This window comes from Meriones unguiculatus, chromosome 6 (genome assembly GCF_030254825.1).
Source record: "Meriones unguiculatus strain TT.TT164.6M chromosome 6, Bangor_MerUng_6.1, whole genome shotgun sequence".
Lineage (NCBI taxonomy): Eukaryota > Metazoa > Chordata > Mammalia > Rodentia > Muridae > Meriones > Meriones unguiculatus.
The window spans coordinates 100867013-100892915 of NC_083354.1; the positions used below are offsets into that span (position 1 = coordinate 100867013).

At 42.3% G+C, this 25903-nt stretch overlaps 1 protein-coding gene and 1 pseudogene across 1 annotated transcript; both read right to left on the reverse strand.

The window, feature by feature from the left end:
- Positions 1-404: 404 nt before the first annotated feature.
- On the reverse strand, positions 405-25529 carry Chmp4c (charged multivesicular body protein 4C). Its single transcript, XM_021645655.2, has 5 exons — positions 25220-25529; positions 5528-5705; positions 3247-3361; positions 1442-1592; positions 405-1253 (listed from the first exon to the last, which is right to left on the reverse strand). Exons 1-5 carry the CDS (start codon positions 25407-25409, stop codon positions 1192-1194), a joined length of 696 nt encoding a protein of 231 aa, XP_021501330.1. The 5' UTR covers positions 25410-25529; the 3' UTR covers positions 405-1191.
- LOC132654551 (large ribosomal subunit protein eL28-like) lies at positions 8430-10109 on the reverse strand (annotated as a pseudogene).
- Positions 25530-25903: the final 374 nt, after the last annotated feature.

Below are 25903 nucleotides of genomic sequence, written 5' to 3' on the forward strand. Positions count from 1 at the left end.
CCAAGATGGAATATTTTAGTCAGAATTTAAAGAATGAGGAGAATTTGGTATGTGTGCTCTGCAGGGCAGGAAGAATGCCAAGAGAAACAGCCAATGCCAAACACGTGTGGCAGAATGGAAACCCTGGGATCATCCAGCCCAACACTTAGACTTCCAAATCCAGAACAATGGCCCAGAGACCCCTTGCCAGTACAGAACGGGGCCCAGAGACCCCTACTCCAGTGCAGAGCGGAGCCCACACTGAAACCAGGACTCCTATTTCAAGCCTGTGGTTGCTCAAATGAGCAGAGAGAACACCAGAACATCTTGCATCGTGGTATTTGTCATTTTACGGTCTGTGATATGGCATGCATTACACCTAACTTTGGAAGTTATTTTCATTTAAAGAATAATTATTGCCAAAATTTTACTCAAGATATATTTTTAATTGCCAGTATTTTAATATATTTACAAAGTACATGCTGTGAAGTGTTTGCTTTTTGCTTATTTTTGTTAAAGTACAAGAGAGCACAAAACAGAAAAGAAAGAGCAGTCCTGTGAAACCAAAAAAGAATCTTAATGGCTGGCATGTGTTCACTCAACTTCGTAAGTGGCTGATGAGACCCGGGAGGATCCCACTCGGCAGGCTAATCTGAGAGTGCTTTCAGACATTTGGAGAGAGGCAGCCACTGCCCCACTCAAAGCTCAGTGTGCATAATAAATGGCAGTTAAAGCTCCCTGAAGATTTTCAACTGTGAAACTCAATTGAAACTATGTATACATAGATTCACTAGAACAGACTTCGGATCTGTTCAAGGTATATTTACTTTTACCATGGGTGACCTGGCTGCACACAGCTGCCTTGTATTTGCATAGCTATTTTCCCTCGGTTACCCTAGGTATTTCTCATGGATGGCTTATAAGATTGAATGCGTGTCAAATGTCAATAGAATTCAATATATGGCGCTTTTAATACATATATACAAAGAATCAACTATGTACCAGGACTAGAAATACAGTCCCAAATCCATCAATCTGGAAGGGTCTCCTATGATACTACTGGCCCCTTTCCATCCCTGACTGTGTCTAAACATGACTTAGCTTTTATTAAAAAGACAATCCGCCATATAAAACAGGCCTCTGCTAACTTCTAAGCTTTGCAAAAATGTGTAGTAGTTCAATAATTTAGGTGTCAAATTTTTCCATTTTAGTTTAAGTAGCCCAAGCTGCCAGCTGCTTGAAGTCATCGTCTTCCTCCGCCCTCCTGGAAGATGCTGGAATGTAAGAGTGAGAAAGAGTCAGTCATTAGTGCCATTTATACTTTCAGCACAGAAAACAGGTAGGAATTACGCAGAAAATGTGTTTCCGAACACAAATCAGGTAGAAGCAAGTACTGAAACAGCAGGCCCGGCTAGTGTTCTGGGAACCCCTGTGAACACAGGTCGCAGGGAGGGTAGCAGACCTGCTCTCGACCGCTGCACAGAGGAGGGCACGGCCTTCCTACTGGGCTGTGCTGGCAGGGAAGAGGAAGGCACATTCGGAAGCTCCATGTTTGTCATCTTCTTATTTAATTCCTCCTGCTCCAGTTCCTCCAGTTCCGCCAGCAGCTCATCCTGAACAAGGGAGAAAGGAAGAATTACGCAGTTAATGTTTTCTGGAGGTGGGCTTCCCTAAATACAACACAGGAAACATCTGCTACCTGAATAAAACTGTTACCCAGTGAAACGGAGTATTTATTTTAAAACTAAGCTCTTCTTTTTTTGCAACACTGAGCAATGATTAGAAATGAATATTTTGGGTTGTACAAATTTGTTGTGGTTAATCTTATAATACTTCAGTAAACAGCTATTCAAGTAATTTGTGCTGAATATATAATCTCCTCAGGTTCTGGAAATTCACACCTTGATTGTTATTTTCCGAGTGTGCTCGCTTTTTTTTCTCCTGTTGAGAATCTCTGCAACTTTAATTCAAGGAAATAAATATTTTTATTTGAGTTAATGCTATTGAAAATAAAACAAGCATAGAAAACATATATTGCACAGAAAGATTTTTTAAAAGATACCATAGTGCCTCTATCAAATCATCAAAGTCAATATAAACTGTGTGTTTATGTGATTTTGTTCACAGTGCTGGGGACAGAATGCACCTTGTTAGTGCTAGGCAAATGCTCTTCCCCTGAATTATGTCCCCAGCTCATGTGCTTGTTTTAGTAAAACATCAAAATTGGTGTAATGTGTATTTTCATTTACAGTGGCCCCAGAACATCTGCCTTCATCTTGATGCAACCTCTACCCCACACCTGTAGAAAGCTAAGGTCAGCTTGCGGCCTCAGAGATGTGGACCACCTCTTGCCTAGTCTGAGATAACTCACAGCTACCTGACTTGGGAAGCCCTCCAGCATATATTGGCCCTGCTGGAAGCGAGTGGTCATCCCACAGACCTGGCAATATGGATGATTAATGTAATCCACTCTGAATGCTAGGAAGAGAACCCAGCTCCTCTGCAAACGCAACAAGCGCTCTGAACGTCTGAGCCATCTCTTCAGCCCCAGACCCCTACCGTTTTTTAACACTGCTTAACAGCAAACCGTTTCCTAAGCCTCATGGGCCCCATCTCCACTTGTTGGACTCATCGTCTGTCAGATGACATAGAAACAGGAAGCTGTGCTATTCTGTCCCTTTGGAATGTGCCTAACTACGCCCTCATCCTGGACCCGTGTGGCTTGAGGGGAACCACTGAAATTTTCATTGTGGGCACCACGAGTGTAACCAGAGTCTTCCTGGACTATGGGACTGAATAATATCAATGGAATGGGAGTGTAAATACTGCCTTTCCACAATTACACAATTACTTGTTTTATAGGCTGAGTAATAAACAGAGGCAGCCTAACTCCCAATTTAACAGCCACAGAGCACAATCCATCTGCTGCTCACAGAGTGACACCGTCTGCTCCATTTGGCCAGATGTGAGAGCTCACGCTCCCTCATAATGGGACTATTTATTCTCCAACCATTACAAGTCACTAACTTTACATAATCACGTGCTGTTTGCTTTTTCCTTAATAGCTGGAAACCTAATTAAGAAGCTGTTTCCCAAACTAGTCATCTTTCCTTGAAATCAGCTACTAACACCTCATTTCCCTTCTAGCAAACTCATTTGCAATAAATATCATTTATCTGCTAAGCAGAGAACAAACTGTCTGTGTCATGTGATAGGAAGCTGTCACCAACAGCAGCTGCAGTACACACGCTTTGGTATGGCACCCACCTCATCAAAGCCGTCATCAAACTGAACCCTCTGAGAGAATGCTTCGGAGATTTCCTGGGCAATATCCTGCTGCTCTGTTATATCCTGCATCAAGTCGTCGATCTTGTTCAGATCCCTGGGAAACATTTTTTTGGGGTTTTAGAATCTCATCTTACAATTATGAAACTTGACTTAATTACATGTGAAAACCAGATGATTCCAGATATACTCTTTAGTTATTTCAGCACCATAACAACGATCCCTTGGTTCATCATTTAGCGATTAAAAAAGAGAAATATAATTGCATGTCAAAAAATTTAGCCATCCTATAGAATCACACGTGTTTTCAATATTACCTTCTACCTCTGAGAATCACTTGAAATGACACAACTGTGTAAATAACATTATTTGTACATCAGTCTGGGAAGTGCACGTGGTAAAGTGTGGCATGACCATGACTAAGACAACGAGACAGCTCCCAGCAGCCTTTCCTGAAGCAGCTCTGTACAGAAACTAAGCTCTGGAACAGGAGAATTACTTTCTATAACACAGTAGCTCTTCAATGCTGACTCCTCGAAGGTTTTCTTCTGCAGACAATGTATGGAAGGGGGCTAAGGACAGCTGGATTTGAGCCAGCATGCTCTCTCTCTCATGAAGGCCGCAACCTCAGCAAATGAAGGCAGGCAGGTCCAGGCTCAGGACAGCTGCTTCAAACTTAGTCCCTGCAGGATACAGGCCAGATTCTATCTTGATTCTGTAACAGTGTTTCTGAATCATTCCTCCAATTCAGAAACTAGGCCAAGCTGATTAGCTAGAAGGGAAGTGACAGTGTCCTGCATTATTAAGTAATCTCAGCCCTGAAAGTTTGTGCCCAGTGAAACTCTTCTTTTCTTCAGTTTCTCAGACTACTACTACAAAAACTTCAACATAGCCTCATATGCAATCAAAAAGAATTCTTTTATCATTTTCCTACCACCCCTAATGCTCAATACTTATTAGAATTGAAGCAAATGTATTAATTAAAGGGAGTGTATGACCGAAGTTTGTGACTGAACTTCTGTCCAAAAAAGGACTGTTGTCTACTAAGAGAACCAGAGACAAAGCCTGGCTTTGCCACCCACTTCTGTCAGCACTCAGCTTAGCACAACAGCAGTGGACTGGGACAGCAATCTCTGAAAGGCTAGAATGGCAGCTGTTTGATGAGTCACCAAGGCAACAAGATGTTCTTAAGGAGGTCTTCACAACCCCAGTCGATACAGTCACCTCTTCCCATCCTCTGGAATTGGAACCGTGTCTAAGTCCCTCAGCACTTGCTGTGCACATGCTCCCTTGGACAGGAGTCTACTCTCACTGCTCCGAATCAGCCAAGGACCAGGTCTGCATTCCCCACTGAGAATGCAGACCAAATGCATTCAGAGTACTGACTGAGTGCTCACTGTGTGACAGGAACTGTGCTAGATATATCCAGCATCTCACTGAATTTCACAACAACCAGAGGAGGTAAGCAAGAACTTACAGGTGAGGAAACTGAGTTGGCAGAAAGTCTTTGCCAGGGTATGTGGCAATTGTGGGAATAAGATTTCAGCCAAAAACTATAAACCCTGGCCCCTGTAATTAATACTTTATCTCAATGGTTTTCTTTATTTATTTATTTTTATTACAATTTATTCACTTTGTATCCCAGATGTATCCCCCTCCCTCATCCCCTCCCAATCTTGTTCTCCCTCCCTCTTCTCCCCCCATGCCCCTCCCCCAGTCCACTGATGGGGAGGTCCTCCTCTCCTTCCCTCTGACCCTAGCTTATCAGGACTGTCTTCCTCTGTTGCTTGGTAGGTGCCACACACACATACCCCCCAACAGAGAGTGGTTTTCAGATATTAGAAAGTGTCAGTCCCAGCCTGGGGAACTTGGTTGAAAACAAAAGGTCTAATCTCTGTCTTAGCTGATGGAGGGTGGGTTTCTGCATGCTCTTGTGCAGCTTTCAACTAGATGACAACCATTATTCTACAGTTCTTACCCTTTCAGTGATGTTGCCATTATTATAATTATAGAATTGTGGTCTTTACAGCTGGGATTTCATAAAGGAACTGAGAAATATTGGAAATATTGGTAATAGAGGAAAATTCTTTGTTTTTTTTTTCCTTCAGTTTTTTTTTTTTTAATTTTGTCACTGTACATTTGAAACTACCTCTGAGAGAGCATTCCATTCAATACACTGAACAGTGACCCAGTCCTTCCAAAATCATCATACAATTTGAAAGGCTCTTCTCAACAATGAAGACAAGGAGTCTGGGTCACTCACATGTTTTCATGAACTGCTTTCATGGCCTTGGCTGCGAAGCCCATGTTCCGTAAGACCTCAGTGTTGGTGTGTGAGTTCTCTAGAGCTTCTCGCTGGAACTCGATGGTGGAAAGGGTGCCGTCAATCTGAGTGAGCTGCTTCTCAAACCTCTTCTTTCTCTTCAGGGCCTGCAAGGCAGCTACATCAGGAAGAAAGCAAGGTCTGTATCAGGCGAATCAGCTATGCTTACTTACGAGGCTCAGACCATGCGTGATGCATGGACTCAGAACTGTTGAAACCTGAAGACAAACAGCACATTAATCAACTCAGAGGCACTTACAAGGCACATCTGCCGCTCCATCTCTACACCAGAACTTCTCTCTCAAACACCCTCTCATTCTTTCTTCCAAAGATCTGGCAAGTGTAAAAGGATGGGGAGTCCTCTTTCATAGTCACAAAATAAGCCACAGAAATGTTTATGCTAAAGCTGGATCTAGGGGAAAGTATAGGTTAGACATATTAAGAAAAGCCATGCAATAAAAAGAAAATCAATCTTTACAAAAGGAAAGGTTGTCGTCAAATCTAGTCTTGTTTTCTTAAAGGCAAATTTAGCAAGACCCCAAAAAAAAAAAGTGATTTGCTTAAAGGCAGACAGCTTCTGGAGGCTGGAACCTAATGTGCTGAGCTGAACACCTTGATCTGAACTGAGATGGCCCTCTTAAGGTTTCATCTAACATGAGTGTACATGACACACAGCTAAAGTTCTGCTCAAGAGCTAGATGGCTCTCTGGTGAGAGAATGAAGCTGTGCCTCTGAGAAATAAGATCTGACTAGTCCCCTACGGGCCCTTTACCTCCTTCACCATGAAGCCATGAAACCAAGAGGATCCTTTTGACTGAGGCACCCAGTCGGATACCGTCCAAAAAGGCCACAACATCCAGTTTGGCAAGGCATTTGGGGAAAATACAAGAACAGCAGAAATGTGCTCTAATATGTGCAATACATAATACACAGATAAAAGATACCAGATTTGGCAAAAGAAGTGCAATAGTTTGTGGATTCAGAAGGAAGCAGGTAAGTTATCACAACAAATGTTAGGAAAAAACTTCCTCAGTCTGCTCTGGTCGATCTGTTTCTGCAGATCCAATGGATTCAGTCATTTATTCCAAAGATTTCTCATTGTGCGGAGACTCACACAGCCCTGACCTTTTGGTTTTCACTAGTGATTGATGCAGCTCTTTTCCTCCCCTCTGGCTGCCTGGGGGGCAGCACCACCAGGAGTGACACAGTAGCTGCCTGAGCCAGGGAAAACAAATGCTTACTAATGAAACCCTCCACACTGAGAAGGGAACAGAATCTAAGGCAGAAATTTAAGAAAATGTACAAGACCACACCCCACACACCCGTTCCATCCTTGCATCTGAATTCAGAATCCGCTTTGGTGGCAGCAAGATGCCTGGCTTTGGCATGGTTTGTGATTCTTCTGATGCTAAGCAAAATCAACCCAAATGTAAAGTGGCCAGCTGTGGCATAGTGTGAGAAGGAAAGCCATGCAAACAGTGAAAGGAATGTAAGAACCAAATGAAGACTCTCAGGACTGCAGAAAATCTCTCCTGTATTTTGCTGTCCTGGATGCTGGCTTCTGCAGTCCCGTCATGATTGGCAATTTTTTTTTTTTTTTTGTTAAAGAATAAACCTCAAAAACTTTTTTGAGAATCCATATATATATATATATATATATATATATATATATATATATATATCCTCAATCCCATTTTATCCCTCTTTCCTTAAATTCCCTTTTACTTTAAGTTTAATTAGCATTCTGGTCTTTTAAAATTATAATCAGCATGCAGTATTTTTTTATGTGACTCTATTTCAAACATGGTTCATTAGCTTGTTTAGTTGTCCATGAGACAGGATCTCATGTAACCCAGGCTGGCCTCAGACTCATGAATGTCTTGCCCCAACTTCTAGCATCGGAGAATCTCAGGATTGCAAGACCATGCCTGGCTCAAAACTAAAATACCTGTTGCAAATAGCATATAACTGACAACATCCTTGATAGCCATTATTTTTAATGCATATTGTAGTCTCATTTATTGTAATAACTAATTTATTACAAATATGATATTTTGTACATTTTCTGCTTATTTACTCATTATCCTCTTTTTTCCCATTATGTGGGATGATAAATATCTTTGTTCATTTTTTACTTTGATTTGTTTTTATTGATTAGTTGTACATACTAAATTTAGACCTCTGATGCATATACTTGTATTTATATTTGTGTATACACACATATACATATATATATTTATATAGTTGTAAAACCCTGTTAAATAAATTAATATCTACATGTTATTGTTTGGAAATTAGATTCTCCTGGCATGACAGTCTACAATATCTCATTGAAATAATCAAAAAATTTACTTCTATAACCCCATCATTTCAGAGACGTAGGCAGGGAGATCACAAATTTGAGGCCTAACGCACCATAGCCAATGTCAATGCCTTATCTACATAAAGAGATCATTTTATTCAGTAAGATACATTATTAATAATAATCAGGAGTTTGGTTAGTTGATGCTTGCTGATCTTTTTATGACTTCAACTTTAAAGGACTACTGTTAACACCCCTATTAAACTTATTTTGATTGACACGGAATATAGTGTTTACTGGTTTATTTTCTTACTGTTGCTCCCTGTATCTCACATAAGTCTAGTTCTTAGATTTAAAACATTTCTCTGGAGTGAGTCTTTTTTGTTCAGGAAAATATTTTCACACACACACTTACATATGTAAACATATAAAGGAAGATACACATAAATCCTTTGAATACCTACGTGTCTAAAAACGCCTTCACTTTATTTAAAAGTGCTAACTTAAATTTTACATACCCTTTTATTAAAACTATTTCAAATATTTAATATACTATTCTACTGTCTTCGGGCAGTAACATTTCAGCAATTCACTTAAAAACAAAAACTAATTACTTTGTAGGGAGATAATGTGCTTTTTCCAGAACTCTTCTGAAAATAGTTAATATTTTGTTTTCATCTACAAGTTATGAGAGTTCAGCAGTAGAAGAATGGGCCCTGCCTTTCTTTTCTTAACTAACCATAGGCATTACCTTATATTTTACTAACCATCCAGTGGGTACTCCCCGGCAACACACAGAGCTGAGACAGCCGGTGATGTCTTTCCTGTTTCTGAGGTGTGGGGCTCAGGCACGCTTGTGGGCCCAGGTCCACTTCATCACCACAGGCTGCAGGGATGACGCTGACTCTGCAAAGGGCCACACATCACAGCGGCACTCCTTGCAGGCCACGTGTGGTGCTGCTGAGGGTGACTCAGGCATCCTAGTTGATGGTAGATGATGGAAGTGCCTGGCTGTCGCTGGCCTGACCTCTGCCTCGTGGCCACCACGACCCCTTTGAGATCGGCCGCGGGCCCCACTCCCAGTCTTGCAGTGAATCTGCCCATTGTAACACAAGGAGTTGAGGCAGTCAGTGCTCTGCCATCTTCTTCCTCCTGAGCAGGAAGTTCCGCAAGGCCATCCATTGCAGATGAGCAGACATAGTGGCCGCTCTTCTCGCTATGGTGTCTGGACACTTTTATATTGTAGAATCAGGTCTTCCTTCAGCTTGAGAAAATGATTTTTCTATTATTTCCTTTGTTTCTCCTCTGTTATTTCTATGTACTCTCTTCTGAAACCCTTATCTTTATTTAATTTACACCTTCGCCGCCTTGGTGAACATTTTCTTTTTTTTTTTTTTTTTTTTTTGTTTCTCTTTTGAAATCCCTGTGAGTCTCAATACTGACTCTGTCCTACTTTTCCTCACCATGCTTCTTTGCAGAAGATTTTCTGCTGAATCCAAGCAGGGGGCAAAGAAAAGTTGTTTTGAGCTTTTTGATAGGGTCTTGCATGGCCCAGGCCGGCCCTGAACTCCTGATGCTACTGATTTAGCCTCTTGTGGTGATTTTAGTACGTACTACCACAACTTCCATGATGTTTTTAATTTCTAAGAACATATTCTAGTTTCCTAGTTGCTGACTATGATGGCAGCCTATTCTTGCCTCATAGAAGCAATAGCTTCCTCAGTCTTCCTGAATACAAACATAACTTGATTTTTTAAAAATCTTTTATTCTCAACATTCTCTCTCTACTGGGACAATTGTTTGCTTTGTTTATTTTCCTTCTCTTGAAATTCTTATCTTCTTCTACAGGTTCATATTTATAAATTTAAAGACTAGAGAATAGTATGACCTGTGGGTTGATATGTAAAATAGCTCCTGGAGAAGGCCATCGCGCAGTGGAGAAAGAGCCATGATTTCCTTCCATGGCAGGCATAAGAACAGCTGGTGATTCCTACACCCTGGCTTTGGGACACTATCAATTTCTCAGCAAATATTAATGTTCTTCCTTGCCCTCCCTGTCCTCTCAGATTCTCTGCCCACCTGCCCAGCTGGAGGTTGAGATCTGCCTAGAGTCTACTTTCTCTCCCTTTTTGCATGCAACATCCACAGTTGGAGCCCTTGATAAACAACATCTACATTGTAATTACAGAACAGTTCTCATTTATGTAACCTGTACTTTAGGGATTATCTAAAACTATTTTTTTAAGTTAACTGATCTAAAGTCCTTGTTATAATATCACACTTAAGTAAGGCTGAGCATATTAATGACCAGGCTGGATGAGGGACTCTCAGTGCACAGGGAGAATGGCCAAATGACCCTATTTTTGTCACTGCCCAGGGACTCAGAACTACTGTTGATCTAGGACACTGGTCTTGGTCATTTACAAAGTCTGTTCCACCACACCTCAACTATGCCTAATTATAAGCCCTTTAAAACTGGTAGAGCTGCTCATGACCCTATTTTCTCAGCAACTGCTCAAGTTCCTAGTGCAGTCAACAAAACTAGGAATTTCTATATATTTTAGTGTGGCAGTTTGAGTAAGAATGGCTCCATGAGCACATATATTTGAATACTCAGTTTCCCACAGACTAGAAGTATTTAAAAGGATTAGAAGGATTAGGACGTATGATCTTGTTGGAGGAAGTGTGTCACTGGGGACTGGCTTTGAGAGTGCAAAAGCTCATGAGAGGCCCAATTTCTCTCTCCTCTCTCTCTGAGGATTGATATGTAAAACTCTCAGCTCCTTCTCCAGCATCATATCTGCCTGCCTCCATGCTCTCCGTCATGATGACAGTGGACTAAGCCTTTGAAAGCACAGGCTGAAGAGCACAGGGTTCTGCTGCCCTCGGGGTGTGGCTCTTCTTATCTGGGAGAGGAGCATTAGCAGGAAGCTAGCCACCAATTAAATGCTTTATTTTATAAGAATTGCCTTGATCATGGTGTCTTGTCAAAGCAGTAGAATAGTGATTACAACAGCCAGACTGGGGTTAAGTAATTTATAAGATTTTTGGCATTTAATCCTCAAAGAATACCAAGAGAAAGTAGTATTATTAGCTTTACAGGAGGTGCAATAAGTATTAATTGAAAACTGCCATAGCTTTCTGTACCTGTATAATAGCACAATATCATAGAAAATATATGGTCCTCAAGCCTGGAGTGTGAATCTTCTATGCCTTAGCAAATACCTGCCCTTGGGAAAGTAATTTCCTCATCTCAAAGTTCAGCTTGCTATTCTACAGATTTATATTAAATATGACTAAGGGATTATAAGAATTAATGATATATAACAAGACCACCTTATATACTACTTGGGTTTTATTTAGTAATTAAATCCTATAATCTATATAACTTTCCCAATTAATGAGTGTATATATCTTATTTGTAATTACTTTGGCAAACTGTCCACTGCTTTCCAGATAACAGCCAACATGAACACAATACAATAAAACACCTCCATCTTGTCATAGGCAGCAAACAGTGCTATTCAGCAGACTATTCCTAAGAAGCCAGACTCCAAGTGCATATCTCTTCCCAGCCACTATGTCATCCCTGTCTTATCAGGCTGGGTCTATGCTTATTGAAAATTCAGCAATGTGTATGGTCCCAAAGGTGTTCTTCATTTTGTAAAGAAATTTAAGTTCTCCGTTAATAAGAACGACATGTTTACCATTTTTAAAAATCTACAGATTACTCTTGGGGGTTGGGAGACACCATTTGCTACAAGAGAGGCTTTGTGATCTGTGTCTGTGGTTTAATCTTACCTCAACCACGAAATAGCCTGGGTGTATGTTGACCTAGATGTAGTGTGACCAGCTCTCTTCCTGCTAAGGCTCCTCTCCCAGATAACAAGAGCCACACCCTGAGGACGGCAGAACCCTCTGCTCGGAGGCCTGTGCTTTCAAGTCCCTGGCTTTGTAGAAATTGTGCAGTTTCAAGGAAAAAGACTTTCAGCTGTTAGGCATTAGGCTAAGTGAATACGAACAAGGTCCACTGTGGCACCTGAACGTTAAGAGTCAGACCACCACGCCCATTTCCTAGACAAGGAGTCAAGAGTCCCACAGAGAGAGCCACAAGACACAACCCCAAGCCTCACACACGTTGTTTATCAGACATTAGTATATCTGCACGTGCGTCCACGTGCAATGTGGGGAGTGCGCAGTTGCCACTGCAAGTGTGGGCGTCAGAGGAGAGCTTTCAAGAGTGGGTTCTCATCCTGCTGCTTGAGGCAGGATCTCTCTCGGTTCTGGACACTACACAGCAGAGCATGCAGGCCAGCTGCTTCACCTGACTCCCCTGTCTCTCCCTACTTCACACTCAACCACACTGTAAACGCCTAAGCCGACATATGGTTCTTTGCTTTCAAAACACTTCAGAGAAGTGTGAAAAATCCCTCTAGAGTTGGCATCTCAACTCCAACGCTATAGTTTCCGATTCTGGAGACCACAAACTGGCCTAAGCCAACGGGAGAAAAATGGGTGGAGCAGAGGAAAAGTCATTGAAAAGGCCAGCTTTGTTTTTCTCCTATAAGAGAGTAAAAAAGATTCTGTATGATGAAAACAATAGTAATAATAATAGTAGTGCCAGGATGGCAAGAAATGGCACTGGACACGAGCCTCCAGCTCAGAGCACCAAGATAAAGAGGCATGACCCAGGGACGTGGGGTATAGCCCTGCTCTAGCACAACTGGCTCCATCTAGTGGGGCCATGCAGCCATGTGTTCCAAAGAAGCAAGGCATGTAGATGTGCATTCAAGATTGACATTTGAATTGTTTTATCTTAATCCTGTGTGAATAAACGCAACATCTTCTGTGTGGTTGAATCTGATCCCAAGACACTTGAAAACCACTGTGGCTTTTTCCCTGGTGCCTTACTACTTCCCCCAGTCATCAAGAAAAAAAGCCGTCAGTTCCTAAAAGCCAAGAAGTACAAATAGGTCTCTCCATGAAATGCTTCTATATGAAGTGATGAGGCCCCTGAGTGAACTTGACTTTGGTTCCCAGTGAACAATTTAAGAAACAGCTCTCTCCCTCCCGCCCCCAGAGGCAAACAAGTGCTACAAGGCAACCATTACTCTGATTTGGCAAAGGACACTTTTAGAACCATGTAATTTAACTCACTTTGAAGGTATAATTCAATCTCCCAACCCCCTGCATGTGCTGTTGAGCGGCTTGTGAAACCTGGACAAGATTCTTTCTATAACAAAGGCATCTATTGTCGGCCCTCCTGGGCGAGAAAGAGCCAGAGGTTCGTCTCCTCCCTTAACAGTGACATGCCCTTAGCCCGGGAGCTGAGAACAGTGCACTCTGTAAGCGCACTGCTAACAGGACGCCTGCTGAAACATTTCAACCCTTCCCTAAGGCCAAATGTAAGAATCATCCACGCAATACAAAATTAAACCAGACTGATAGAATTCCAGTCTACCATGCCACCCAAGGAGGGACGTTTTCCACAATCAATGTCACAGAATTCAAGACAGCGGAAAGAACTGCCACTTCATTGTTCATATTATAAGCAAGACATCTTGACTTTAAAGGTCAGTCTATTCCCCCTTCATCCAAGGTGTATAAAAGGGGCCATTGTTAAACCGTAAGAAACTTGGGGAGGCTGACAAATGCAGTGAACATAGGTAAACCTGTTTGTGAACTACGCATGGGAATATGGTTGTCCTTCTCTTGCTCAGGAGTGGCTGATGGACTCTAAAGAACTAAATAATGAGGCTCCAAAAATTCAGCCAAGTTATGAGCGTGCTTAAGAGACAGACGTCATACATAATTGGTTAGGTCATCTTCTGTTTCTTACTGGAAAGTCTCATGATCATGTTTTACTAGGGACTTTTAGTATAAGCCCTGCTCTTATGCATATGCAAAATATCCATTAGAAAATGCCTCCATTAGTGGTACATAGCTTTAGTTCCCACAATACAGCTTAAACAGTTCTGTCCAAAGTCATGGATTATGTTCAAAACAGCTGAGGAAACAATATAAAATTTTAAGACTTTTACCCAGAATCATCCCATTATGAATTTTCCTGGACCTTTATACTTTGAAAAAGATTTTCCTCCTCCTCCTCCTCCTCCTCCTCCTCCTCCTCCTCCTCCTCCTCCTCCTTCTCCTCCTCCTCCTCCTCCTCTTCATCTTCTTTTTCCATTCACTTCAGTCTCCTAAGTACATTCTGAGTATATACCACATGCCTGGCACTATTAGGTGACAATTTCAGGAAGGCAAGACGTGAAATGGACACCTAATCACATATTCCTCGTTCCATAAGCCATACCCATTAATTATGGATGGGGCGGGGCTCAGCAAGAGAAGGTTGTGAAGTACTTTGGAGGCCCTGTGAAAAAATAGGGCGGTGGCATTTATGACTACTATGTAATGTATACTGTGCATTAACATACATAAATTACATTTGGTCTCTAGTGGTAGAGAAGACATACAGGAAGAAAATAAAAGAGATTTATGGGGTAGAGTGGGCACACATATATTTCAAAGCCCTATATACATACATGCAGCATGCTGTTCAATAAAATGCATGATGTCTTCCCAATGCACATTTCAAACCAACATGAACTTTCTAGCTTGGATATATGGGAAATCAGGAACTATATACCTTGAAAATATCAGCAAATCACATCAGCTGCTTCCTATGTATAACCTCAGTATTTTCAGAGGTCTCCAGTAAAGAGGGTAAACAGCAACCTGCTTTAAAAAAAAAATGACTAGAGCACAACAGTGATGTGTGGGATTATGTAACAGGAGGATAGATAAAAACGAGTAAAACTGGGAAGCTAAATGAACAGTATTCTGGAGAAGGAGCACTTGGAAGTGATCTATTCTGTAAGCAAGCCACTATCTGTGAACCACATTTTGTGTTTTAAAATATTGATGACTGATTAATATCACGGTATAAACAATTAGAGAGCCAGGCTGATCAGCATACTCGTCCTTCTTCAGGGGGACGGGGTGGGGGGAGCACAAATCAACCAAGAAAATTGAAATTATTGTCTGATAAAAAAGAAAAATGAAGCTCCTGTCCTCATTTCTAAAGATGCGGCCATTCTTGCAGGAGAGTATCGTTGAAGAGAGTATTAGACGAGGTAAATCTAAGAGGTCATGATTCAAAAACTGCTATTGACCTCTAGCTGTCTATGACATAAGCACAAAAGGTGAATTTCAAATACCCAGTAAAATGCTCACTCCTTATAATTAATTTCTTCAGAGGTCAATTGCCAAGCAGGTGCAGTACTCAGTTATTAGAGCAACATACAAATATATTCATTAAAATCTACTTGATATTCTTTGTAAAAAGCCAATTAATTATTTGGCTCTGGGCAAAATACACAACAAACTGGAACTGTTTATTTTTATTTGCTGCTGTTATTTATAACCTCACAAATTAGCAAACTTTACGACTCAGTTGTGACTTGAAATGTCAGGATAATGTGTAGGTAAGAAACTAGCGAATATTAACAGAAGGTCTGAGGGATAGAAACTGTGCTGAATTTCACAGGGGAGACATGCTTACGGATATCATTTATTTGGCATATATAACATGTTTTATATAATTATTTTATACATATTTAATATGGTTCTCTACTGTAACTGTAAAATGTATCATGAGGAATTAAAGTTTGAAAATCCAAAGTGTTTCTCAAGTATTTGATTCAATAATTTTACCAGCAGGAACTGGAGAGATGGTTTAGTGATTAAGAGCCCTAATTGTTCTATTCTTCCAGAAGGCCAGCGTTCAATTCCCAGCACCCACAGTGACGCTAGATACAGAGACTCCAATGCCACCTTCTGGCCTATGCAGACACAAGCCATGAGGTGTACAAGCAAAACAGCCATACATATAAAATAAAAATAAGTTATAATAATCAAAGTAAATTTTATTAGCCCAAATTTCTATTCAAGCCTGGTATAAATATGTAAACTTAACTTTATTTATGGTAGATATTAATTTTTAATTGTCTAAATCAAGAATTTAACTTTTTAAAATATTTATTTATTTGTCTATGCATGAGTGCTCTATCTACATATGTACCTGCAGGCCAGAGAAAGGCATCAGATCACATTATAGATGGCTGTGAGCCACGATGTGGTTGCTGGGAACTGAACTCAGGACCTCTGGAAGAACAGACAGTGCTCTTAACCATTGAGCCATCTCTCCAGCTCAAATTTAACTTTTAATGTAAGATTTTCACTCTAATTCAAAATGATTTCCTTTTTCTTGCCTGTAATTCTAAAGATCACAGTTCTTGCATGCTTGCTTGCTTGTTTTCTTTCCTGGATAGTGATTAACGTTGTTGTAGTTTTAAGTCAATAGCAGGCAAGATTCAGGAAGAAGAGAGGGAGGTTCCACAGAACTTTGAGATTTAAAAAGCCTACACCAGATCTAGTCTTGCCCTGTCTGTGCCATGCCTATGGGTAAGGATGTAATGTCCCAGATATTAGCCCAGTGGCATGCCTGCATGCCTGCCTGCCTGCCTGCCATCATGCACCTCACCATGCCACCTTCTGAAACGGTAAGCAAGCCCCCGATTAAATGATTTCTTCTATAAATTGCTGTGTTCATGGTGTCCCTTCACAACAATAGAACAATAACTAAGATAAGCACCAAAATAGATGACTTACGCCCATTTCAAAACTGACCTACAAAGCAAGAATCATAAACTCAAAAACCTAAGTATAACCTTGCCTTAAAGGTCATTGACTAGAAGATAATTTTATTTTCTGTTACGAAACGGTCTGGAATTGAGTAGTTCTGCATGCCAACAAACACAACAGTAACACTAAGTCCACCCAGGAGTGGCTCAAAGGACTCCCTACCACAGCTTCTCAAAGGTGTTCACAGCTCATCATTACAGTCCAATCACAGTCAGTAAAATATTTTCTAACTTACTTTGGCTAAATCAATAAAATGAAAACAATATAAATCGAAGAAAGTTCATGTCAAAAATTCATGTCACATTTATTTGAAGAAGGATTCAAAAGTCTACACACTCTCAGTTTCAAAGAGGTTGGAAAAGAACGCAGCAATTGCGAGAAGCCAATATGGCTTCCAAATATAAAAATTACGAAATCAACCTCATGGCTTCTTTTCTTGGTGGCATACTGGTGAAAAAAGAAAGCCACAGGCCACCCATGGGCCTTCTGACTCAACCCACAGCAGAAGCATCCAGAAACTGAGCACTTCGGTTCTGTCATTCACGCTCAGTCTCTTGAAACACAGTCTTCTAGTGTGTAATTGTAAAAAGCTCCTCAGTGGATCTCATGATGCTAACATATTTTCAATCCCTAAACCAGTGTCTGTGAACCACAGCTGCGTGATGCTATTTTAGGTTTGGAGACACAACTTGCAAGGTATGTAGGGTGTGACTAAAGAAAAAAGGTAACAGAAATAAGATGACAAAGGTTGGAAATATAGGCCAGTTGTTTCACATCTAAATGAATAAAAATCTTCTCAAGTATTATCTATCAAAAGGCCATCAAAAGGCTTTGCCGAATCTTAGATGAAACATCCTGCTATTCTGCAGTGGCCATCTTGCAGAGATCTCAGGCAACATGCCATAGGGCCTTGGCCTCACATCTTTCTTATCAAATATTTTAATAAATGTTTATGTGACAACAAAAAAGTCTGATTATAGCTGGTTTACCAAAATAAAATAGTTCACATAAAATAGGAACTTTTTTAAATTCTAAGACAACTACATATGTTGTTTAATAAGAACAAATGTAAAATACTAAATATAAGCTTAACATAGAGATTTAAACAAGGAGAGGGGATGTTAGTAAGGATGAGAGTTGTGGTAGGTTGAAAGAAAATGGCCGCCTACAGGCCCACAAGGAAGCACTTCTAGGAGGTGTGCCCTTGTTGGAGCAGGCACAGCCTTGTTGAAGGAAGTGTGCCATTGGGAGTGGTTTCAGTTGTTCAAGGCAGGCCCTGCGTCCCTCTCTCTTCCCACTGCCTGCCAATCCAGATGTAAAATTCTTGGCTACCCGTCTGGTACCATGTCTGCCTGCTTGTTGCCATGCTTCCTGCCATGATGATAAAGGAGTAAACCTATGAACTGTAAGCAAGCCCCAATTAAATGCTTTCTTTAATAAGAGTTGTTTTGGTCATGGTGTCTCTTCACAGCAATAGAAACCCTAAGACAAGAATTTAAATGTTTTATTTATTAGTCTCTCTCTCTCTCTCTCTCTCTCTCTCTCTCTCTCTCTCTCTCTCTCTCTCTTCTCTGTGTGTGTGTGATATGTGAGTATGTGCAGGCACATGTTATGATGCTTTTGTAAGTTGGTTTTCTCCCCTCCAGCTGTGTAAAGCCTTCTTACTTACTCCAGAAGAAAATAAATAAATAAGAAAGAGCTAAGAAAACAACAACAAAAAAAAAACTTAGTTCACTCCATGAGGCACAGTACCTAAGCATGTGGCTGAAAATATAAGTTTTACAGAGTCCTTATCAGGGACTGGAGGGACATGAGAGAGGGGAGAGCCAGAGTGGGTATGATTCTTAGGGCTAACACAGATTTTTGAGGTTAGCCCATTGCAGAATGAATGTCTGTGTGGAGCTTCTGGGGTGAGATGGACAGAGGCAGTTGATTGTGAAGTAACACCTTGCGTGGATACTGGTTAACGCTCTCCTTATACAACTCCATGCAGGAGCTAGCACACTGAAAGGAGCACAAAAGGGTCAGACAACCGGAAGCCAAGAAAACAACACATGATAATGGCTGGTTTTAACTGGAGAATGGGATAACTTGAGTATGGGATAAGTCTGAGACCTTCCACCACCCAACAAACTCCTAGAACCATAATTCCCAGGCACGACCATGCAAGCCAAACCATGAAGTCAACCTACGTGCCCACCCACAGATCACCAGAGAGGGAAAATGTAAGCTGCATCGTGTGCCCGTCAGCATCTGTCACTGTGATGATGAAAAACAGCCTAGAGGAGGAAAGGTTTCTTTTGCTCCTAGTTTCAGACATTGTTCCTGGTCCACAAACTCCATTACATAGGTCCTGCAGCAAGGCTGACCATTATACAGAGGAGCACGTGGCAGGAGTCTGATCACTTCATCCTAACCGATCAGCAGCGGAGCGTGGGGGGATGAGAGTACAAGACAGAACCCCCAAGAGTGCAGTCCCAAGGAGCCCCACTCTTCAGTGATGGCTCACCTAATTAGTTTCTATCATCTTTCAACAGCCAATCACGTGATGTGCAATCACTTGACAGATCCACTGATAAGGTCAGAGAACTAAAGATAAAAAGATCTCAAAAGCCCACTTCTGCACACTGCTAAACTGGGGAACAAGCCTTTAACTTGTGGCCTTTGGGAAATATTCTCAACATAAACAACTCATACACCATAGATTGTTGCCATACAGAAGAGTAAAATGTTTTCGAACACAGGCAAATCGATAGAACTGAAAGATTGTACGTTAAGCAAAATGAACCATATGCAGAAAAACTTTATCTCATACTTTCACTCATATAGGGAAAACAAAACAAATGAAATGAATGTAGAAAGGGGACCATTAGGGATAGAGAGAGAAACTAAGGAGAAGATAAGAAAAGAAAGGATTTATTATATCAAAATTGATTTATGATATAAATGTATATATGTATGTAGAAATGCCACAGCGAATCCTATCAATGCGTAATTAATATGCATTGTTACTATTGATAATAAAAAGCGTAAGAACAGTATGAACTTCCTTAAGAGCTAACTCAGGGTGCTAATGAGGTTCCCAAAGAAGCTCCTGAAACGTTTCTTCTGGAATACACACAGAGGGCATGGGAAGTAGCTATTTCTCATCCAGGTTCCTGAATGCCAGCCAAAGGAGAAGTAATGGGAAGGAAACGAGAGCAGCTGGCCCTCCCATTTCTAGCTTCACTGAATAACAGGTCGTTAGTGGTGATCAGAATCACTGAGCATCTTCCAAATTCAGCATGTGGAATCTACCAAGCAGCTCCTAAGTTAGAAGCTCCCAGGGGAACCTCAGAGTGAGCATTTTAATAAGCATCCAGAAAGAATCCCAGCGCCATTGTCCAAGAGCCACTCGCTTTCTCTTCAGAAAGGAGGCCATCAGGTAAGCTACCTCTCCCAGGGGACTCTCCCCGTGATCTTGCAACTTAGGGCTGTCTCCCTTTACCTGAATTGTGTTTGCCCTCCCTGGGCTGGCATTCAACCAACATCCTCCTGGTCCCAGTGTGTGAGGTGGAAGAAGGTGGAAAGTGAAATCAACAGCTGAGCTAAGAGTGGGCTGGGAACACGGATCTGCTCCATATGGTCCCCATTCCGGTGCATTACTACCCAGCTCCATCTCCCACCCAGCCTTGGCAGTTTATGTCTGCATCCAGGTTCAACCTGTCCATTCACACCCAGGCTCCAAAGTGAAGTAGTTTGTTTCCATGAAGGACTCTGCCTCAGAAACTCATTTCCCCAAACAGACCTTGGAGGAAAAAAAGCACCATATCTCACTGAAATCATGTATAATGCCACTGAAGAGGCCTTTGCCTAAATCTGCTTGCCCTCTATGCCCTCTTTTCTATCAACGTGCTCAATGCCTATGGCCTGCTAGATAACCCCAACTAGATCCACACCATATCATGTAATTACATACTTGCATATCCTGCTCCAAATGTGTGATTTGGGGCCCTGGGTGAGATAAGCAGCAGGGCCAGGACTAGACAGAAGGAGCCATAAAAGCATTAGCTAAGGCAGCACTCACTCTGAGGGTCACAGTACCCTGTCCCAGGGCATTTCACCAGCCTCTCTAGGCCCAGCATAGTTAGCCAGCCTTGGCACAAGAAAAGTCTTCAAGGAAATGGAAATGGGGAAGTTGAGGGAAGGAGGATTTGAAGAATTGACTACTGTCCTCAAACATATGAAAGGAAATGGAGAATTAGTTAATGCTATTCTGGGAGACAAAGCTTGAGCTAATTTCAATTTCAAAAAAATTGCTACAGACCAGGGGCTGATGTTTCTACAGCTGTGTCACTCATCCACGCAGCTCTGAGTATCTGTATTCTCACTGCTATGTGAGAAGTAACTACACAAGCCTAGCAGTAACTACACAAGCCAACTGACTGGTCTGAGGACGACAGCGATACAAAGTTACAGTGAGGACTGTAAACCAAAGCAGGACTAACTGCTCTAAAACCAGGGCTCTGAAGTACAGCACCAAGTGCTCTGGGTCAAATTACAACACTCAGTCTGGAATACTATATTTTAGCAAAATCCCCAGCCATCTATCTGGGATGTTATGTAAAAAGGCCTCATGAAGAAAAAAGAACAGACACTTATAAGGGGTGTTGCCAAACCGACGCATTTGAAGTATGCTAAGATATACCACACACTTCGGCTTCTGAGGCCACCAGCCTGGAGCATCAAGAGTTAGGTAGATTACCCTAGCTCAAGAAAGTGTACAAATATTCGTCGCCTCTGTGACCTATGATGGGGATAGGACCCTGGAAGCTGGGGAGGGGGACAGACCGGTTCTTCAACCTCATTAACAGTAGAAAATTACATTGGACTTAGATTTCCCACTCAGAACGGGGCAACAGGGCAGAATCTGGAATCCCTTTCTTGAGAACCTGACACCTGAGTACAATTCTAATCAGTTAGAATTAGAAAACTCTGGAGGCAGGACCTGGTGTCCAGGTGACTTCAACAAACAGGCAGACGATGCATTGCTCTGGGTGACACGGCAAAGAAGGAGGGAAAGAATTAAGTGAGGTGTAATAATTTGCCCAAAACAGAGCACTAGATGTAAAGCAAGAGGTCTAGTAATCTGAATGAACTGCATTTAAACATCTCTGGCCTCCTAAAGTTTTTAGTTAAGTTATAAACTCTTGTTTACTCTTTAGGACCATGAGATCCTTGACTATAGTGGTACCACAGGTACTGCAGAGCCTGTCTGGTTGTGTTGCACAGTCACACTCTTTCTAGTACATGGCCATAATAACCTCTAGAGAAGTTTGAGGTCAAGAGGTCAGAGTGAGCTACTTCTCGTTTCCTTGCTGCTAGTTATAATTCAACCGATTTTCAGGAAAAACGGATCAGCAGGTGTACTCTTAAATAAATACCCAGTAGTGCGCTGGCAAAGCAATTTGTTTATCTGATTTATGAGATCAGTGAAGCTCTAACTGTCCGTTCGGGTGCTCCAGTACACCATGATTGGAATACTGAGGCAGGCTGTGACAGTGCCAGTGCGTGGAGTATGCCCAATGGGAGGAACATTCCATCAAAATCCAGCTCAGCCACTATCCCTGATTTGAGATCAAACAGGCACCATGCTGACGTTCACCTATGGGTCCAAGAGATTCCCATCACCTGTTCAAACCTGGGGAACTGGAAAGTACCCCTAAACCACTGTAGTCAATCTGCACATTTAGAGTATTTGTAGTTTCATCAGTGAGGTCCATCTTTTGACGTGTACTTTGCTTATTTAAAAACTAGCCAAGAGTGGTAATGCCTGCCTTTAATCCCAGAACTTGTGTAGGGGCAGCAGATCTCTTTGAGTTCAAGGCCAGCCTTGTCAGCCTGAAATATACTGATGTCCACTACACTGAAGGACTTATGATTTGATAGTCAAAGAGCTGCGAAATTGGAGGGACTGTTTTCTTGCTATTCTCTTTCTGATGTCATTCAGAAACCTGAATGAGAAATACCTGCTTCCCACATCCTCCATTTACTCCAAAAGAAACATTTCAGGAGCTTCTTGGGGGACCTTCTTGGCACTCTGATTTAGTTTCTTAAGGAAGTTCGTATGGTTCTCACAATACAAACTGTTTGGCATTGTAGTTCAGAGCTTGGGATTCAGAGCAGCGTGCCCTGATTTGATCTATTGTCTTCATTGTCACTTAGAAAATTCCAGGTCTCAATAAACAAACAAACAGATAGATGAAAGATAAATTTAAAAAAAATTAAAGTTACTCATTTCACCAGTAAAGCTCCCTTTGGGTAATCAAAATGCTGTCGATGTTTCTGTTGTTATAGAGACATTCTGACTGAAGAACTTGTAGTTTCTAGTGTGGCCATTCAGCTAGGCTGGCTGACACATCAGCTTAGCATCTATAGAAGTAAAGCTTCGACTGAAAATACACTGTATCTCTCAGGCGGCAGTGTAAATTACAGCTAATTTAGCAGTGTCACTGTAGAGCACAGAAACCTTTTATTGCTCAACAGTTCCGGTCTTTTTTCCCTATAAGTCTAACGTGGTCTTCATGGCTAACGGAAGGGAATGGCTGTGTGTCTACAGAGTTACCTGGTTTATTTGGGAGACACAATGCTATTGATGGTGCTTCTAATGTACAGGCTTGTGACTGAATTCATTCCATATCTTACATTAAAGATGATCTCTTGCAAGCCAGCCTCGACTCATTCCCAGGGCTACTACCATCAATGAACTCACATACCTAAATGATGATGAATCAGTTTTTGCTCACAATTGCTAGCTCACAAAGCACCTGTAACTCCCCCGACTTAAGGAAGCTAGATTGGTACTCAGCATTCTCTTCAGATGTTTTGTCCTTGTTTGTCATGTAAGCTGCACATAAGAAACACCTTAGCACACATTTCTGGAAACCAGTATAACCCATATTATGGTACATTTCATTCCTTGCAACAAATCTACATTTTTACAAATTCCTAGAAGCAGATGTTCAATCTCCCCTATGATTAAATGGACATTTACTGATTTGTCACTGGAAACCAAGGGAAGATGAGTACACACTTCCAAGCAAGCGACAAGGTGCCTGTGCCTTGACCGACACTCAGCAAGTCCTAAGAGTGTACAACTGAAGAGAAGGGTGGAGTCAGAGTGTGGCCGCTGACTTTTCAGCCAGCTGTAATGGCATGGTCTCTGCTCAGAATACCACCAAATAAGCTCCCAAAATAGCTTTCAACATGGAATAAAAATAAATACCAGGCCTTAACTCTAAGTCATACTGTATTGTGACAAAGTCACAGGCAATAGCAGAGAAGAAGGAAACTTGGCCTTTCCATGGTGGGTAACAAGGGCATGTGTACCAGACCCACTGCTCTACGACCAGGCAGAGTCTAGGTCACCTCCATGAGGCATCACTGCTTTCTTGCGTTGAACATGAGTGTCATCAGGATGAGCGAATTCTTCTCAGGGCTTCACTGTGACTAACCTGGACTGGGGTGTGACCCAGGGGTAAAGCCCTTGCCTGGCATGCATGAAGCCCTGGGTTCCGTCCTTGGTACCCCCTAGACCATGGCAGATGAAAGCGAAGGATGAGCATGAGGAGAAGGAGAAGGTCCCTTCCCCCAAACCACTGATAAGGAACAGAAGTCAGACATGGGGTCACAGATACTCAGTTTGTCGGTCGGCAGGGTCGTGCACTAACCTGGTATGAAGACCTAACCACTTTATCTCCTTCCTGCTGGGTTCTCATGCACACGGCAGGTGCTGATGAGGCCTAGCCCGGTAGAGAGCTCACCTTGCTGCACCAACCAATGAACTCTGACAAAGAGCAAAAGGTTCAAGGCACGTCAGCCTCACCGAGAGTCATTACCGACTCAAAGTCCTTTGTGTGCACTAAAAGCCAGTGACAGGAAACTTAATATTTAATTCCTTGATTCTGTGTTGTGTTTTGTTTTGTTTTGTTTTAAGATTGCAACTGCACAGCAGGCCAGTGAAGTTTTCAATAGAAGAGGATAAACAAGATAAACTAATAGAACACTGGAGATTTATTTACATCTGTGACTTGATCACAGACATGCAGGAGAAAATTGGTGTGTATAGTAATAGAGTCAGCAGAGCTGGGCTAGACAGCGGTGAGCCAAGGGTGAAACCCAGGGGGTGCCGGAGAACGAACTCACAACTTAAAATTCCTTTTGTTGCAATATTTTTAAAACTCAAAAATAATACCCAAAATACCACACACACACACACAAAGAATTTTAACAAAGAATTACTAAACCCAAGACATGAGTCCAAGACAGGAGGAAAATGACCAGTAATATTAATTTTGCCATTACAGTTTTGATTCCAGGCTAATCATAGATCGGTTTGGGTCATTTAAATATTAAAAACAAATGTTGCTCATGGCAATTACTGGACGTTTTGGCCCTGCACATACTGCCAGCCTGGCAGGTCCTGGCTCAGCACAGCTCAATCACCAGGCTCAAGGGGTCAGGTCAGTTCCTAGAAGAGCGGGGGTAGGGGGTAGGGGGTGTTGGGGGCGGAACCCAGGCTGGAGATAGTCCCCAGGGTAGGGCAGGGAGTGTGTGAGAGTGGCTTGGCCTGGGGCGCAGCCTACCTCGCTTGTTCTGGGAGCCGTGCTTCTTGGCTAGGGCAAGCTCCCTCTGGATTCGGTTCTCCAGGTACTCCTGCTTCTTGGTCAGCATCTCCTCGGTCTCCCGGAGGCGGGCCAGTGCCTCCTGGGCGCTGGGAGCCGCGCGGGCCCGGGAGGAGCGGGTCCCTTTAAAGAACTTGCCCAACTTGCTCATGGCGGAGAAGTGGAGGGCGAGTGGCCCTGGGCACTGCGGACAGGTGAACCCCACTTGGAGCCGACTTTGCTCCTGGAGTCAACAAGTTGTTTCGGCAGGTGACACCCACTCCAGGGCATTTCCTGGCCAGGCTCGGCCCCGCCCTCGGATAGCCACCCTGGAGGGGGCAGGGCGGCCGGCGCCACCGCCCTCTGGGGAGTCAGAGAGCAGAGAAAAGTTGACCAGAGCGAGAGGCTTTATCTGCACTAGGAACACATCCAGGAGAGACTGCTGGAAAAAAAAAAAAAAAAGGCTCAGCTCAGAGAAAAGCAAATCCACCACATTCCAAGGGTCTTTGGCCAAGCCTGAAAGACCTGAGTGCAGGTGGCCCACCTGGATATGCAAACTGCTTTTTTGAGAGTGTGACAGAGTTCACCGGATTGCAGTCTCCGTTCTTATGAACAAGAATTATTCCGTCATGTTCCTGAGTGTGTGTTAGGACACTGACCTCCCCC

Coding starts and splice junctions, on each gene's coding strand:
- Chmp4c (XM_021645655.2), bottom strand. CDS start 25,409: ATGAGCAAGTTGGGCAAGTTCTTTAAAGGGACCCGCTCCTCCCGGGCC. Junction 3,362..5,527: donor AAAGCAGTTCATGAAAACAT/GTGAGTGACCCA, acceptor AATGTTTCCCAG/GGATCTGAACAAGATCGACG. Junction 1,593..3,246: donor TTGATGACGGCTTTGATGAG/GTGGGTGCCATA, acceptor TCCCTTGTTCAG/GATGAGCTGCTGGCGGAACT.